The sequence below is a fragment of the Rana temporaria genome, chromosome 1 (genome assembly GCF_905171775.1).
Source record: "Rana temporaria chromosome 1, aRanTem1.1, whole genome shotgun sequence".
In the NCBI taxonomy this organism is placed as follows: Eukaryota; Metazoa; Chordata; class Amphibia; order Anura; family Ranidae; genus Rana; species Rana temporaria.
This window is the reverse complement of record NC_053489.1, coordinates 294,593,702-294,611,828: the sequence shown is the minus strand read 5'-3', so window position 1 is coordinate 294,611,828 and position 18,127 is coordinate 294,593,702. Positions and strand designations below refer to the sequence as shown.

The following is an 18,127-nucleotide window of genomic DNA, read 5'->3' as shown; positions in this document are numbered from 1 at the left end:
GACAACTTCAAATGTTAATGTAATCAAAAAAAGAAATAAAAATATAAGCCAAAGTCCAAATTCAATCCCTTTAGGTGGGAGAGAATCGAATCGATAGATCCATTTAACCTCCAGTTTCCTAAGTTCTAGTTCTCTATTTCCCCCACGTCTATTTTTGGGGACACCATAAACTTGAAACTACGCAAAAAAGTGAAAGACCGTATTGCTAGGCACAAGTATTCCATTCGGGACTAATTGATATATACTTCCCCCTAGCCAGACATTTTCTTGAGAAGGGACACACTCAAATTTATGGTCATTGATGGAGTCCCCAAAAATAGACGTGGGGGAAATGGAGAACTAGAACTTAGGAAACTGGAGGTTAAATGGATCCATCGATTCGATTCTCTCCAACCTAAGGGATTGAATTACGATTTTGACATATATTTATTTCTTCTGATTACATTAACATTTGAAGTTTTTTTTCTTTTATATTTTTTTAAATATAATTTCTCTTTCGTTCATAGACGGACACAGCCTTCATTGACCTTAGGGTTATGCTTCTTCCTACCAGGAGATTTAGGCAGAATTCTACAGCACTTAAGGTGTTAAAAACTTTCCTTCATGCCGCTCCTCCCAGGGGGCGTGGCTCCCCCAGGCATAACCCACACCCTGCTCTAGCAGCCTCAGCCGTTTTTCCTATTTTCGTCTGCCTCGTGTGGCGGCTGTTGGCGCTGCAATCACCTCGGCTGTTTCTCAGGGAGAAGCTGACACAGCGCTGCACGGCTCTCAGCACACCCTGTCCTTCTCGGACCGCGCTGCACCGGGTGAGGTGGTGAGTACCAGTGGCCCCCCATGCTCTCCTTTAGCTGCAGGGAGGTGACCAGTGGGGATTTTTTTGTCCTGCCTTGCAGGGGGGGTGTCTCAGCGCTGGCACTGTGTTACCTGAGCCAGGTCTCCCTCTCCACTAGGCCTGAGTTAACCCTTAGCGTCCCTTCCCCATCTGTTTATGTGGCTATCCTGGATTTTCTTGCCAGGTTTGCAGCAGCTAGTGCCCGGATGGGGGGTAATAAAGCGCCCCCTCCTGGAGCCTGCTTCTGGGGATGTCTCTGGCAGGGAATCTGGTTCTGGTTTGTCAGAGGCTGCGGACTTGACCCACATGGATGGTGAGGATGTCTGCTGCAGTGTCAGCAAAATTTGTTGGAGCTCTTGTTTTTTTCTGTGGTGCGTGAGACTCTAAAAATTGAGTTTGTGGTGGAGACACCACCGTGTCAATACCTTTTGGATCCGCAGACTGCCACGCACTGCTGAAGGGTTCCTTGTGTTCCTTGTGTTCCTTATTTGAACAATATGTTATACAAGGAAGGGGATGCACCACAAAAAGTTTGTCTAAAAACTTTGCAACCCGTTACCCCCTTGTGGGGGACTTAAAATATAGGTCTCTCCTCCGCCAGTGGACCCCCTATGCCCGGACTGCGCAAGGCCGCCACATTACCTGTGGACGGGGCTCCTGCATTTCAGGATCCCGCTGGTAGGAGAGTGGAGGCCGTGGCCCGCTCCCTATTCACCATGGAGGTTTGGGCGGTGAGGCCGGCTCTGGCCGGGGCCCTGGTCAGGCCCCGACTGGAAGGGCGAAGCTCCTGCTGCAGGTGCTAGGAGAAGGGGCTTTCGAGTCCTCATGGGACCTGGCTGAACGATAGTTCAGGGTCAGAATTTTCTCTGTGAGGCGGTCATGGATACGTTCCGGGGCTTACGTCTCTGCAGGGTTCTGAGCCACCTTGTGTGGCTGAGGAGCTGGTCTGCGGACTAGTCCTCTAGGGAGGCCTTGGTGATGGCCGTTCAGGGGGAACGGTCCTTTTGGGACTTCCCTGAATGGCATCATTGAGGATGCCACGGGTGGTAAGCACGTGCTGTTCCCACAGTCTGGGAAGGGCTAGGGACCTCGCCCTGTGCAAGGACCCTCCTTGCCTACCTCCGAGCGTTTTTTCGCCCGCCCTGTGCGGTGGGGGTAGGTCTACATGGTGCTTGAATCCCCGCTGCGGGGTAGCAGCGCACCTGATATTGCATGCCTAACAAGTCTGCGGACATACTTGCTTCCGCCTGAAGGTCTGCTCCCGCCCGTGTCTCGGGTGGGAGACTGGCTTCGCATTGCGAAGTGTTTTCCTTGGGGTACAAGATTGAGTTTCTCTCTTGTCTGCCAAACAGGTTTTTTTTTTTTTTTTTTTTTCCCTCCGGCCTCTGGCCTCCTCCGGTTCGCCGGTTGGCTCTGTCAGGGGCTGTCCAGGATCTTCTGGTCAGGGGAGTGATTGTGCCAGTTCCCTCGTTGGAACGGTCTCGGGGTTTTTACTCCATTCTGTTTGTGTCCCCACGGAGGATGGGGCCCGGTCATCCTGGGCCTCAAGTCCCTCGTTTGTTTTGTCACAAACTTTTAGGTGGTGTAGATCCGCTTGGTAATAGCGGCACTCCATCAGGGGGATTTTCTGGCATCCTTGGATGTCATGAACGTGTACCTGCATGTTCGCATATCCTCAAAGCACCAGAGATTCTGTGCTTTGCGGTCGGGGGGGACCATTTTCAATTGATGTCCTTCCCATTCGGCGGGTTTTCGCCAAGGTGCTCGTCCCGATGCTGGCCCGGCTGTGACAGCGGGGGTTTGTTATGGGATGTCTGGACGACATTCTCCTACGAGCTTCTTCGAGCTCTGCATTGGTGGAGCCGTGTCTATCACGTGTCGGGCTCTCCGAGTGTTCGGCTGGTTTCTGGATTATCCTGAAATCAGGGTTGATTCCGTCTCGGGGACTGGAATACCTGGGACTGGTCCTGGGTTCCCCCGGGGTGGCAGTGTTTTTCTCTTAACGGGAAAAAACTTCAGAGCAGCAGTTGCCGACCCAGAAGCGGTCATCTCTGCGATTCTGCAGGAAGGTTCTGGGTCAGTTGGTAGCCTCTTTCGAGGCGGTTCCGTATGCCCAATTCCGTGCCAGGGTACTACGGAGGGAACTGCTGTCACGATGGGACTAGCTTCCGTCATCTCTGGATTACCAGATTCAATTGAGTCATCTGATCATGTCTCCCCTGGTATGGTGGCTGGCGTTTCCGGTGCTTCGGGCCGGAAAGTCCTTTTTCTGCTGGCCACTGGACAGTGGTCACGACGGATGCCAGCCTCTCCGGTTGGGGAGGGGCGCTTGGGGCACCCAGTCAGCCCAGGGGCACTGGACTCAGGTGGAGTCCTGCCTACTGATCAACGTTCTGGAGCTCCGGGCAATCAAGCTTTGCCTTGCCAGGTGGTCCCTGGATCTACAGGGCCGACAGGTCAGGATCCTGTCCGATGACACCACGGCCGTGGCATAGGTTGATCATCAGGGAGGCACAGGGAGTTCTGTTGCAGCGACGGGGGTCGCGCACATCCTTTGGTGGGCCGAAGGGTCCGCTCCGGCTCTATCGGCCGGGTACATTCCGGGAATACGGAATTGGCTGGCCGACTACCTAAGTCGCACTGCACGGGGCCAAGGAGAGTGGTCTCTCCACCGCAGGTGTTTCGGGGTTCTGTGCCGAAAGTGGGGCACTCCGGGCGTGGACCTTCTAGCGTCCCGTCTCTATCTGTAGGTGCCACGGTTCGTGGCCAGGTTTAAGGACCCGTGGGCGGACGCGTCAGGTGCGTCGGTGGCTCCTTGGGGTCACTATCGCCTACTTTACACCTTCCCTCCTCGGAAGCTTCTTCTTCGCCTGCTGCGCTGAGTGGAAGCTGTGGGGATTCTATCAGTTCTGATTGCTCCGGTTTGGCCGCGTCGCTTCTGGTACGCGGACCTAATGCGTCTGGTGGCAGATGCCCCCTAGCGTCTTCCCCTGGAAAATAATCTTCTGATACAGGGTCCGATCTTCCACCCTGTTTTACAGCCGCCGGCCTTAGCGGCGCGGCTGTTGAGAGCCAGGGGCTTAAGGACCGAGGCCTATTGGGCTCGGTGGTCTCTACCGTGCTGCGTGCACGGAGGTCTACCTCACGTAGGTTTTTTTCCTCATACATGGAAGGCCAACATCTCTGTGTGTGGGGAGATGAACTGGCACCCCCGTACTTACGTGGTGTCCCGGATCCTGCTGTTCCTGCAGCGGGGAGTGGACCAGACTCTTGCCTTGAGCACGATCAAGGGTCAGATTTCTGCTCTGGCTGTTTACTTTCAGCGTCCCTTGGCGGTGCACTCCTTGATTCGCACGTTTGTGCAGGGGGTCCGCCATGTGGCCCCTCCGGTGCGCCCTCCACTGCCTTCATGGGACTTGAATTTGGTCCTCTCGGCGCTTCAGCATGCTCCCTTTGAGAACATTCGGGAGATCCCTTTGCTGGCTCTGTCGCAGAAGGTGGTCTTTCTGGTAGCTATTACCTCTATCAGACGAGTGTCTGAACTGGCGGCCTTGTCCTGCAAGGCCCGTACTTGGTTATCCATCAGGATAAGGCGGTGCTGCGCCCGCAGCCCTCTTTTCTTCCGAAGGTCGTTTCGGCCTTTCACATTAATGAGGACATTGTTCTTCCATCCTTATGTCCTCAGCCGAAGAACCCGAAGGAGGCCATTTTACATTCTCTGGATGTGGTTGGGGCCCTTCGAATTTACTTGTCGGCGACAGCTCCGTTCCGGAAGTCGGACTCGCTGTTCGTGTCTGTGTCCGGTCCCAGTAAGGGCCTGGCAGTCTCGTCGGCCACCATTTCCAGGTGGATCCGACAGGTTGTGCTTCAGGCCTATGCCCTGAAGGGGCGGGCGCCCCCCTTTCGGGTCACGGCGCATTCGACCAGGGCGATCGGGGCCTCTTGGGCTTTCCGACACCAAGCCTCTTTGTTACAGGTGTGTAAGGCTGCGACCTGGTCGTCGGTCCACACTTTTTCAAAGTTTTATAAGGTGGATGTGAGTGCATCTTCTGATGCCTCCTTCGGCCGCAGGTGTTACAGGCGGCAGTTTAGGGTTGGAGTTCCTCCGTTGAGTAACTCCGGTTTTTGTTTGGGGTGTAACCGGTTTTTGCTGTGTTATTTTTCCCACCCCTCGAATTTTTTGACACTGCTTGGGGACGTCCCTAAGGTCAATGAAGGCTGTGTCCGTCTATGAACGAAAGAGAAAAAAGGATTTTTGTACTCACCGTAAAATCCATTTCTCTGAGTTCATAGACGGACACAGCACCCACCCCTCCTTTGTTTGTACTGCTTGTTACGAACTGAGGCTGCTAGAGCAGGGTGTGGGTTATGCCTGGGGGAGCCACGCCCCCTGGGAGGAGCGGCATGAAGGAACGTTTTTAACACCTTAAGTGCTGTAGAATTCTGCCTAAATCTCCTGGTAGGAAGAAGCATAACCCTAAGGTCAATGAAGGCTGTGTCCGTCTATGAACTCAGAGAAATGGATTTTACGGTGAGTACAAAAATCCTTTTTTTCTCTTTTTGGGACCACAAGTCCTATATGCGTTTTTTTTTTCCCCCCCAGGTTTATCGCATATGTTAGATGTGGGTAGTGTTTTCCTTTTTGCTATATATTATATATGTGATGTTAGACATGCATTTTTTCATCATGCAGGGTGAAACATACCGTGGATATTTTCATATATTTCTACCAAGTTGGACCCACATATGCGATTCGTATGCATCTTTGACATTATGGACTTTCTTATTATTATTATTTTGTCGTTTTCTATTTTGTTTATTGCTTTATTCTCAAAAAAATATATGCAGACACCCTATGGAGTAAAATGTAAACATCCCTTGTAATAGAAAAAGGGATGGCAGGTCCTCTTTATGGAGAGATCTGGGGTAAAAAAGACCCCAAGGCTCTCCTTTATACCTTTTTTTTTAAAAGCAAGATTTAAAAAAATAAAAGAACATGATCTTTTGGACCGGTGGAAGTAAACGTCACTCCAATCCTCATAGGCCATAGAGGCGATCAAAGATTGTCCAGTCTTTGATCGCTTCTGTGACCAGCCCGCCGCATCGTTGGATTGTTTCTCGGGCGTGTCGCTTAAAGAGGAAGCCAGAGAAACACCGGCAGGAGGGGACGTCCCCTCCCGATGTTTGTTTCTAAAAGCGTTCCAGCGGATCATGAAAAACTTTCTTAAAAAATAAAAAATAGTGGCGTTATGGCTGATGGCTTCAGCCAAAACCTTGGTAAACCACTTGTTATATACAAGTATTGTGGTCTGCAAGTGGTTAACCACTTGCTGACCGCCTTCTAACACTGTTACTGCTACAGAGCAGCAGCTGTGCGCAGGATCGTGTGTGTGTGTGTGTGTGTGTGTGTGCGCGCGATTCTGCACTTCCTTCTTTTAGGGGGCACATGGCTTTTACTGTGATAGTTCAGCAGAACCCGATGTTCGGATCCCAGGGACTCGATGGCCTCCGACAATCGTTGGTAAAACACAGAACTGAAATATGCCTGTGTAAACCAGGCTTATCTTTGTTCTGACGGGGAAAGGATTATCCTCTGTCTGCAAAGCAGAGGCTAGAATCAATCTAGTGAAGGCAGCACACTGTGTACACAAAAACACTGGCTAGGCACACAGTTAACCGCTTGATCGTCCTAGATGTCCAACCCCTTCCCAGCCAGTGTCATTAGTACAGTGACCGTGCATTTTTTTAACACTGGTTCCTGCAACGTGTCAAGTGTCAGATAGTTTCTGATAGTCCACCTCAATATTGCAGTCGCTGCTATTACTAGTATAGAAAAAATAAATAAAAATACAATATTTCAGGAAGCATAGGCCTGCAGAAGGCCGCAAAGCTGCGGCCCCAATTACCGGCCGGTGCGGCCCGATGTGATCGCGCGGCGGGGGAGGTGGGGGCGCACGGAGACACATAATACCCCAGCTGTGCCAGGTCGCTAATTCTAGTCGCAATTGCGACTTGGCGCACGGGGTTTGTTGAACCCTGTGTAAAGGCATACCATTAATACATCTTTTATTGTGGTGTCTCAAATATTAAGGCTGCTCAGGTGATTTTGCTACTGCTCTGATCAGTGTTAACCACTCAAGCCCCGGAAGGTTTTACCCCCTTTAAAGACCAGGCCATTTTTTGCGATACGGCACAGCGTTACTTTAACTGACAATTGTGCGGTCGTGTGACGCTGTACCCAAATAAATTTGATGTCCTTTTTTTTTTCCCCTCACAACAGAGCTTTCTTTTGGTGGTATTAAATCTCCTTTGTGGTTTTTATTTTTTGTGCTATAAACAAAAAAGACTGAAAAAAAAACCAATATTTTTTACTTTCTGCAATAAAACCATATCCAAAAGAATAAAATTAGAAATATCAAATTTCTTCATCAGTTTTAAAAAAATCCCAATAAGCGTGTATTGATTGGTTTGCACAAAAGCTGTAATGTAAACAATGTAAGATGAAGTATCCGTTTTCACAGGTATTCAAAAATAATGCTAATGTCCATAAACATCACCTTGTGACAAAATTAAATATAAGTCCATATATCACATCACCACACCCGGTGTCAATGAATCCTCTCCCGTCAGATGCAAAACTCACCAACTCAAATTGCCTTACACTCTCGTGTTCGGCGTGTAAACGTGTACAAAAAGACCTCACTGGTAGGTATAGCAGATAATCCCAGTTCCAACCAATTCACTTCCAGAAACCTATGAATCTCAAAAAATAGGGCAATACATTGCACAGCAAACACTCGTTCATAGATGAACCGAAAACCGAGTATATTGGTCACCGCAGACCCAAGGTGTCAACTGATCGCTCACCACCTCCCCGCTGTTACTTCCTGGATCTCTGCTTCCTTGATCGGCCTTGATACGTCACACGTTCACTTCAGATGGTTGCCGCACAGCCACACCCGACATGTTTCGTCATAAAAGACTTAGTCATGGAATCCCATGACTAAGTGGCCAATAAGCGCCCAATCATGGCTCCGGAGGCGTGCATGCCCCCACCCCAGTGACCATTGACCAAATCATGTACAGGTATGTGATTTTGCAAAATAGAGCCGCCTTGCTGCATATGTATGGCAGGCGGTCGGAAAGCTGTTAACAAATGTAAGGGAATTTTTAAGTAAACGTGATGACAGAAAAATGTGGGATGTCATTTCTGACCTTTTTTATTTATTTTTTTATAATACTTCCCTTTTTTTCTCAGAATTCATATCTTGGGTTTGTGAAGTCGGGCAACTAGCATTTTTAGGCAGTCGGCATAGGAAGACGGACTCATTTTTCAGTAATAACCAGTTTATTTGCTACATGGATTTCAGGGATCCACAACAGATCAATGTTTGTTATTGAAGCAGCTGTGCAAGAGAAGGGCAATGTTTGGTCTGGCAGTAGTTGTAAAAAAGAAAAAGCCTTAATAGTGGACACTCGGCTGACTTAAGTCCAAAAATATAACATATGTTTCTTAGGGTGAAGGGCAGAACCGTTCCGCGATAGGCGTCTCCCAGCAGCCTATCACGGATGTCCTCTCATCCTCGGACTCAGTTTCCCAGTGTCTGATGGGAAACTGAGTCCGAGGATGAGAAGACGTCCTTGATAGGCTGCTGGGAAACGCCTATCACGGAACAGGACCATGAGGAGACCACGACATTTAAACATCCAAGCAGCATGGACTTTCTCCTCTGAGCTCTGTGGCAGCCCAGGATTCAGCGACGCATACCAGACACCCCCAGAAAATAATGACCTATTTGACCCAGCCGCTGGACAAATCCAAGATGGCACTGCAGCGCCTGCCTCTCTCTCCCCTCGGCTCTCAGTCTCACAAAGCCACAACATTGGAGATGAAGAAGATGGCTTTATGGAGCTCACCAACCCTAAGCAAGGCTTGCCCATCTCCTAAACAATGAATGGACGCCCGCAGCCTGCCATGGGCACAGTGAGGTTGCCATGGGCACAGTGAGGTTGCCATGGGCACAGTGAGGTTGCCATGGGCACAGCGAGGTTGCAATGGGCACAGCGAGGCGTGCAAATGGGTATAGTTGACCCTCTTTTCCGCTTACAGTAGCTGCTGCATTTCCCTCCCTAGGCTTATACTCGAGTCAATACGTTTTCCCAGTTTTTTTGTGGTAAAATTAGGTACCTTGGCTTATACTCGAGTATATACGGTAAATTGGTAAAGCAATATTGTTTTGTTCTTTGTGCCTTTCCTGGGCATGAGATGTGTTTTCAATAGGGTCTGTCTATATTATCATTCTGTTTTCCTTTTAACAATCTGTATAACTAATGCCGTGTATACAAGGTCGGAATTTCCGACAAGAAAAGTTCGTTTTGGGCTGTTGGTCGGAAAATCCGACCGTGTTTAGGCTTCATCTGACATTTTCTGTCGGAATTTCCGACAGCAAAAATTTGAAAGCTGGTTCTCAAATTGTCTGATAGGAAAAGTTCTTGTTGGAAATTCCGTTCGTCCTGTATGCAATTCCGACGCACAATAATAATAAATCAATTTGACGCATGCTCGGAATCATTGAACTTAATTTTTCTCAGCTCGTCGTAGTGTTGTATGTCACTGTGTTCTTGACGGTCGAAATTCCCGACATTTGTGTGACCGTGTGTATGCAACACAAGTTTGAGCCAACATTCCGTCGTAAAAATATCCACGGTTTTGTTGGGGTTGTAAGGTTATCATTTTTGCTATAGTTGAAACCTTGTAGTGGAAAGAGAATAGTGACATATCAAAATTTTAATCACTGCAAAATTTGTATTTATTTTGTTCTCCCTAGGACCAAGTCACATGACTGTATATGTGCGCCCACATGACCCTTTTGTGCTATCTAGCTGGTCTCTGGGTGATGGGATACCAGTGGCAAGCAATGGTGGGGACTACTTTGTATATTACTCTCATGGCCTGCAGGCTCCAGTATGGAAGTTTTGGATTGAATTGAAGGTAAGCACAAGAAACAACCCTTGAAGGGCCGACTTTGTGGCACCGTCAGATTAAAGGGGTTGTAAAGGTTTGTTTTTTATTTTCTGAATAGGTTACTTCAGGGTTTGACAAATTTGCTTGGAATCTAGGAGCCAGCTAAAAAAGTTAGGAGCTAGAAAACGCACCCCGTCCCGACGAGCTTGCGCGCAGAAGCGAACACATACGTGAGCAGCGCCCGCAAATGTAAACAGTGTTCAAACCACACATGTGAGGTATCGCCGCGATTGGTAGAGCGAGAGCAATAATTCTAGCCCTAGACCTCCTCTGTAACTCAAAATATGCAACCTGTAGATTTTTTTTAAACGTCGCCTATGAAGATTTTAAAGGGTAAAAGTTTGTCGGCATTCCACGAGCGGACGCAATTTTGAAGCGTGACATGTTGGGTATGAATTTACTCGGCGTAACATTATCTTTCATAATATTAAAAAAAAATGGGGATAACTTTACTGTTGTCTTATTTTTTAATTAAAAGTGTAATTTTTTTCCCCAAAAAGTGCGCTTGTAAGACCGCTGCGCAAATACGGCGTGACAGAAAGTATTGCAATGACCGCCATTTTATTCTCTAGGGTGTTAGGATAAAAAATATATATAATGTTTGGGGGTTCTAATTAGAGGGAAGAAGATGGCAGTGAAAAATGACATTAGAATTGCTGTTTAACTTGTAATGCTTAACTTGTAATACCAACGGCTCACCACCAGATGGCGCCACCTTCCAAGCCAATTCGCCAGGAAACTATTTCTAGTCGCCCTGGCGAACCGGGCTTTGTCGAGCTTTGTCGTTTTTACACAGCATGCCAACTTTTTTTGAATTGAGGTTGTAAATGAGTAATAAACTCCCAGGAGGGCCAGTAAGAAAAATGAATGCTCTAGCGTCAGTGCGAGTACAAGAAGAAGTAAAAAAAATTCCCTGGGTTCAATGGAAATGATAAATTCCCAGGTATCGGATGTTTGTGGGAATGATAAATGTCATATTAGCAGTAGTAATAAATGATTTGGCATTAGTGATCAGTAGGAGTAATAAATGCCCCATTGTCAGTGATCAATGGGAGTAATAAACACCCCAACATCAGTGGTCAATGGATAGAATATATTGCCCCATCCTTGGTGTTCAATGGCACTTCCCTTACAGGCTCTGCAATGAAACCGGGGTTTCGGATCCCGGCCCTTCTCACCAGCTAGTGACAAAGGACTGGCCAATCTCGCACCACCCTGTCACTTGCGTAACAATGCCACCCTCAGCTGCACCCGCTTGCGGGCCCACAATCTAGGTGTCAAGCAGCCTGAGAGCAATTGTCACTGTGTTAAAGGGTTAATTGCCTAATTAACTTAACTGCCACTCCCAACTTTTAACGAAGAGTTGGAGGGGGGAGAGAGCCATCAGAGCTGCTGGATCTCTGTTTTTTACACAGAGAACAAACTAATGGCAGACCATGAACAAAATGGCTGCTACACATAGCTATTGGTGTGCACAGTACGCATGACCATTACAGGTTCCATGTCCCGCTCCACTCTTTGTAGTGACATCACGGTTGGGACTATATAGGCAGTATCAGGCAGGAGATCACTTTACCCCTGTACTGCCTGTGTTAAACTGCCAGGTGTTAGAATGTTCTTGCTTGCTCAGCACCCATCGCCACTTGGTGGTCCCCTACTATTGGCTTGCAGTTAGAAAGTACTACATGCATGGCCTTCTCATTGCATGGTTTGGTTTACCGGTTTATGTTGACCAATATGGAGACAACTGATCTAAATGAAGCTAAGTAATAGAGCAAAGATATTTTCTAGGTAAGCCTGCATTCTTATTTTAAATTGACCCAATTTGATTCTTACAGAAGCCCCAGTTGGTGCCAAGTAGGTAGAAATATGGCAGTTGCCCCCAACAACCATTTGGATTCTGTTTGATTCTCTAACCTGTACTTTGGAAATGTAATGAAACTATACATCAGAACAGTCTCAGAAACGAGCCATGAATTAACCTCATGTATAATACCTCTCATCTCATTATATCTCATGTAATGTACCTTTCCCACTTCTGTCACCATGCAAACAGGATTTCACTGGATGACCTATATGAATATACAGATTTATAAAGCAGGTTATCGTTATCTAATAAATAATCCTATTTGCATGGTGAAAGGAGAGATGAATAAATGAGAGAAAAATTGTCTGCCTGCTCTTGTTTTGACTGGTTTGAAAATAGTGTATCGACGCTTTGGCACAAATGAATTAATATAAGCCGATGTTATAAAGTGCTCTGTTAAAAGCCGGTTCACACTGGGGCGGCACGACTTCGGGGGCGACTCGGCAAGGCGTCCTGAAGACGACTTGCAAAATTACTTCTGCATAGAAGTCAATGCAAGTCGCCCCTGAAGTAGTACAAGAACCTTTTTTTTAAGTCGGAGCGACTTGCGTCACTCCTATTAGAACGGTTCTATTGAATAGAATGGGACGCGACTTGTCAGGCGGCTGAGTCGCCCCAGTGTGAACCGGCTCTTATTGTGTTTGTTTTTTCACAGCTTCTTTCAAAATGTTATCTGAGTGATACAATCTGCTTAGACCTCGAAAATGTGTAATATATATATGTCTATTTCAGGGTTCAGATGATTATTCTGATGGGATGGTCACTGTTGCTGTAGCATCTCACTATTTCTTTGGATCTAATCAGCATTCTCCTCAGCTGGATGCACTTCTTCTTAAATTCCCGGATTGGAGCTTCCCATCTAGCTGGGTCAGCACATACGACCTGTTTGTCTATTGATGTCTTTCACCATTGGTGTGGTATGTGCATGTACAGTGACCACTGTGACCAGAGGAAGGAATTGTGGAAAAAGAATAATGAAAAGTGGTCCATGACAGTCAATTGATTTGCTGCTTGGTCCATGGTGATGGTCTAGGTGATTGGATTATAAAGACAATTTTTTTTGGAGTGGGACAAAATTATGCAAAAAAAGTAAATTGGAACGAATCCTGTGTATAGCAAAGTGTTCAGACATCGGGCGCAGAGACTAGTAGTGATCCATGGAGTCTTAATAGTTTTCACACTGGACGTCCCTGTTTACAAATTATTATTATGAATTATTGTTATCCTTCTTGCCTCTAATATAATGTTAATTATATTTATTGGATATTGGTCAAAGCAGTGTAAAACTGATTTTTGACATTGGGTATATAAGTAGGCGCTGACTGCCTACAGATCTTTTCATAGATTTGTACACATTATATTCTGAGTGGGCATGTATTATGGCTATGGAGTTTGGAGAGCACATATGAAAAATGCAGCCCCAGCTTCACCTTTTATAGAAAAGAAAATCATACCAATCTACCAAAATGATCTGTCTAGTTGGAGGCCTGCTTGTCCGTATTTACCTGAGTATATGGCCCAAATCTCATGTTTGTGTATTTAAGGTACGCACTGATGCCTAAAGTAAGGTCAGTGAAAGAGGTTGTGTCTGTCAAACAATATTCCATCTTTTCACAATAGTAGGTCTGAAGAAGTGACCCCAAGCACAGCACTATTGCTTTGAAGACATACAGATCTCTAAGGAAGACCATACATGGCACGGAGTGAGGGTTGCAGGAAAGAGGGATCCCTGCCACCAAACCATTGTGTTTTTTCAGATTGATCAACTTGGGTACATTCAGCCTGTCCATACATGGTTCTAATCTTGGTAGGTTCCTGCTGAACCGGCTGAGGTTTCAAACCATCTATAGCCGACATTCGTGTTCTGTGTGATCTGTTCACCTATTGCAGCCCTGAATACAATATATTTCAGGAGCACTTTGCACCCCTTACCAAATCAAAATCGGAGCGCCACATGTAGATGTTTGAAACCCTCTCCTCAGCCAAGTTTTGTTAATACAAAAACTTAAGGGCTTCATAAAACTGCAGACCGCTATTAAAATCTAAGCCCCACCAGCTTGTATATACAACCCAATGACTATAGGGTACCGCAGTGTACATCTTGGAAATCATGCAGTTTAGTGTATGGTATGGTAATTCAACCCAAAAAGCCTGAAATGTGTGTTGAATGCAGGAAAACACTGCTTGTACTATTTCTTTATTTTATTTTTTGTGCCCCCTCCTTAAATGATCATAGCTGCCCGTATAGCAGCAAGCTGATTTTCTACTTGAATTTTTTTTTTCCCCTTAATAATAGGCGAGAAGTATAAATGGCTCTAGCCACCAAACTACCTGTGGTGATTCTGTATGACCAGTCCTTAAAACGGCCCCAATATGAAAATGCAATCTTTTTTTTTATTTTATGAGAAGCTCATACTATGAAACCTCAATAAAGCTGCAGTATATTCCAACGGTTCCCTATTAATCCTTCTGTGCTTAAAGGTGGAATGAAACGCAAACTGCTGTCACCAAAATACATTTTGTTGTTATTGGAACCGAGACGTCAAATCTTGGGGGTTACCAGAAGAGACTTGCAGTTGTGTAACTGGAATGCTATCTGATTGGCTGCTGGCTAGAATCATTTTAAAGTTTGTGACCCAGATCAAGAATGATGATTGGTAAGACAAATGTCAGCATTCTTTATCTGAATACTTATCGATTGTTGTGCCAAAAATATTGGAGTAAAAAGGTCAGGAGTGGGCGCCTCAATGTGTTTGACAAGTGGCATGAGGATTTGAAAAGTGATCACCTCTGCTATGTCTTGTTAAATAATTTGCCAATTAGTGCTTCATGAAAGACGATTCCACAAAGCTGCCTATTCCTGTATAACATTCATGAATCTGCATTGCACACACCAAAACAAAGTGCAGCAGTCACATGAACTTGTTTAGAGAGCTCCCATCATGTAGCCAGGTATTCACTAAAGCGTATATTAGAATGTGTTTGACACAACCCAACATTATGCCAATGATATGGAGTGTGAGCAGAAATTCTCCAGATAAAAAAAATCACTCATTTCAGTGCCTGATTTAGTGTACACCTTTTATGTATAATACATGATTTCTTTTTCTATACCTTTCTCAATTATTTTTTCTCTAAAAATCCTGATATTTTTACTTGAATCCAAACTTTATATTTTTTTACAATGTTTTTTTGTTGACCTTCCCTGAATAAATCCTCAGTGTGCACTGATCTGGTAAGCTTTGGTCTAAGACAAGCTTTGTCTACATGCAGGCTCATTCAGCAAGACAGGAGAAAAAAAATATAGTGTGGTGACCCCTAGCAACCAATCAGCGTTCATCTTTCAATCACTGGATTTCTGCACAGTGAAACCTGAATTGTTGGTTACTTAGGCATCCACACCGCACTTAAGCTTTGCTGTTTGTATTGCCTACATAAGCCCAATATTGATTTCTCTTCATACTGTGAGCCAGTACTACTATAGCATTTATCGGTTTCTTTATTTAGTACAACTATCTGTCTTCTGGGAAATTCTTTATCGCCTCTATTGGGTGCATGCTGGGCAAGTTTCCCATTACTGGATAAGAGGTAGTACTTTTTTAGAGGTGCCACGTGAAGCTGGCTGACCTGAGCTTAGTGTTCAGTAAATCTAAGGCCTTCTTCACACAGGCTGTGAACTGTAGAAGGGCGATGTACAGCAAGCTTTTACAAAACCATTATTGACACCTTTAAATTCGGCTCCATTGAGATCATGCATACCAAGTGATGTGTCAGTATTACACTTTCAGCTAATTATTTCTTATCACAGACACCATAGTACTCAGACAATGCCTTCATCCGTTTTTTTTTTTTCCCCTTGAAGACCATGCCATTTTTGTTCCGGCATCCAGGGTCACCATCTACCTCCTGGACTGATATACTGGCTCAGAGCACATTCATGTAAATCCTGGTGCCTGTGTGACTTTTGGCTCTGTTTTAAAATCAAAGTTAACCTTTGTAGCATGTTACATGTTCCACCCTAAAAATGGGAACATGTAACGCGTTTCAGCTTCTCCCCCTCTAATCTTCCCTCCTTGTGACAGTGGGTGGGGGATCTTCTCGCTGTATCCTCTGTCAGAATTTGAGCACAGCCGTGCAGGGCTTTACCCACACAACCATGTCATTCATTCAGTTTCCTGTGCATGAGTGCCTACAAGCACTGGCAGCGGGATGGCTTGTAGTTCTTGATGAGCTGAGAGGGCACTGGTGAGCATCCTCATTGTCCTTTGATGTAACTGCTTGCCCATCCCTGGTACAGGCAGACCTCTATCCTGAGGTTCTGCAGGAGCCTCCAACCTGCAGACTAAGAAAAATAAATGCACAAAATAAAAAATGTGCATTCATTTATTTAAAAAAAAATTCAAAAGGTGAACTTGGCCTTCAACAAATGTTTGACACAGATCAGCACTTGCTTGCTTATCATAATTGGAGTTCTGACTGTCACTTTAAACAAACTACCAGCTGGCTTTAGCACGATGTGAAGTTTATTAAAAGCCTGCTAGCAGCTTATTTAAAGTGACAGTCAGCACTCCTATTAAGATCTGTACTTGACATTCCCAGACTTGAACTGGAGGTGAACCAACTTAAAAAAAAAAAACGTATGCATTTGCAACATCCTATGCTTTTCAGATATTAAAACCATGGCTCTCTGGAAACTTCACAATAACCGAAGCCTGGCAGGAAAAAAAATAAATACTGCCACTGCTTTACATGGTTTTGTCTTGCCTTACTACTGTGACAGAGCAGCCATTAGGGCAGAAACACCCTAGCCATGTAAAGGCTTTTGTTGCGAATATGACCCGCAAGGTATATTAGCAGAGAGAGGCATGGTTCTAACATCTGATCAGCATAGTGGTGTGTGCAGGTTTTTTTTTTTTTTTTATTATGAATGTGAAATAACCCTTGAAGGCCAAGTTCACAATGTAGCACTGCAGTCCATGGTGTAGATTTATTTTCAGAAGGCAGCTTCTAGGTATTTAAGAGGGAATCCTGACACCTTCTGGATGCCTGTTTAATAAAAAAAAAAATGTCCATTTTGTTTTTGAATGGATCTAAAGAGCTGCAACCACAAGCCAAACATTTGGCTCACAGCTGATTGGTTGAGTTTGAGAGCTGGTAACAATTGTGAATGCAACAAGTCATGTTAAATTTGCTGCAGATGTGATGTAGAGCGTTGCACCTACAACATATATACAGTCCACTCCAACTGTATGTTAGACCTCATTCACACACCGGTGCTGTGACTGTGCAGCTTGAATTTGCTCTTTATGCAGCTGGAACTACTCTATGGGGGGGGGGCTCATCGATTTTACACATATAGCTGCTTGTCCTAATTTGATAGGTGAGTAGTCCACATTGTGTATTTTTCGGACTGCTCATCTGCCCCTGCATGCCTGACAAACTAGGATGAACTACTGCACAGGTGTCAAACTGGTGGCCCTCCAGCTGTTACAGAACTACAAATGCAATGAGGCATTGCTAGGTTGACAGTTACAAGCATAACTCCCACAGGCATGATGGGACTTGTAGTTCCAAAACAGCTGGAGGGTCTGTAGAGCTGCTGCGTCCCCAAAGAGTTGCATGGGATGCCTGCACATACTTTCTGCTGAAAAAAACAAAGTGCCAATTAATGTTGTACAGGGCACAACACCTGTAAGGCTTTAGGTGGGTGGTAAAACCACAGCTCAGCTGCCTGTTTTTGTCATCCCTGGGTGCCTGTGTAAAAGAGGCATAAAGTTTCAATGACGCTGCTCAAAACCTGCCAAACATTTCACAAATACTTTGCAAAAGCTTGCTCTACACTTTTCTCCAGGGCCTTATTGGCACGGGCTTTAGCTTCAACAAGTGTTCAGGATTTGTGAACAAGGCCTTAAAAGGGTTATAAAGGGAAAACATTTTTTCCCTAAATAGTTTCCTTTACCTTAGTGCAGTCCTCCTTCACTTACCTCATCCTTTCATTTTGCTTTTAAATGTCCTTATTTCTTCTGAGAAATCCTCACTTCCTCTTCTTCTGTCTGTAACTCCACACAGTAATGCGAGGCTTCTTCCTGGTGTGGAGAAAGCCTCTTGAAGGGGGAGGGGGTGAGCAGGAGTGTCAAGGACGCTCTCTACTTTGCAGATAGAGGAACCCCTCCACACCAGGAAGAAAGCCTCACATTACTGTGTGGAGTTACAGACAGAAGAAGAACAGGAAGTGAGGATTTCTCAGAAGAAATAAGGACATTTAAAAGCAAAATGGAAGGATGAGGTAAGTGAAGGAGGACTGCACTAAGGTAAAGGAAGCCATTAAGGATTTTTTTTTTTTTACCTTTACAACCCCTTTAACCACTTAAGACCCGGACCAAAATGCAGCTAAAGGACCTTG

At 45.6% G+C, this 18,127-nt stretch overlaps 1 protein-coding gene across 1 annotated transcript in view; it reads left to right on the top strand.

Annotated features, from left to right (window-relative positions):
- ERMP1 (endoplasmic reticulum metallopeptidase 1) overlaps positions 1 to 16,443 on the top strand; it is a 58,470-nt gene extending 42,027 nt beyond the window's left edge. The window contains exons 14-15 of the mRNA XM_040357533.1: positions 9,661 to 9,824; positions 12,457 to 16,443. Of these exons, the coding sequence (XP_040213467.1) occupies positions 9,661 to 9,824; positions 12,457 to 12,621 (329 nt within the window). The 3' untranslated portion in view covers positions 12,622 to 16,443. The remainder of the gene's footprint in view (positions 1 to 9,660; positions 9,825 to 12,456) is intronic.
- The last annotated feature ends 1,684 nt before the right edge of the window (positions 16,444 to 18,127 follow it).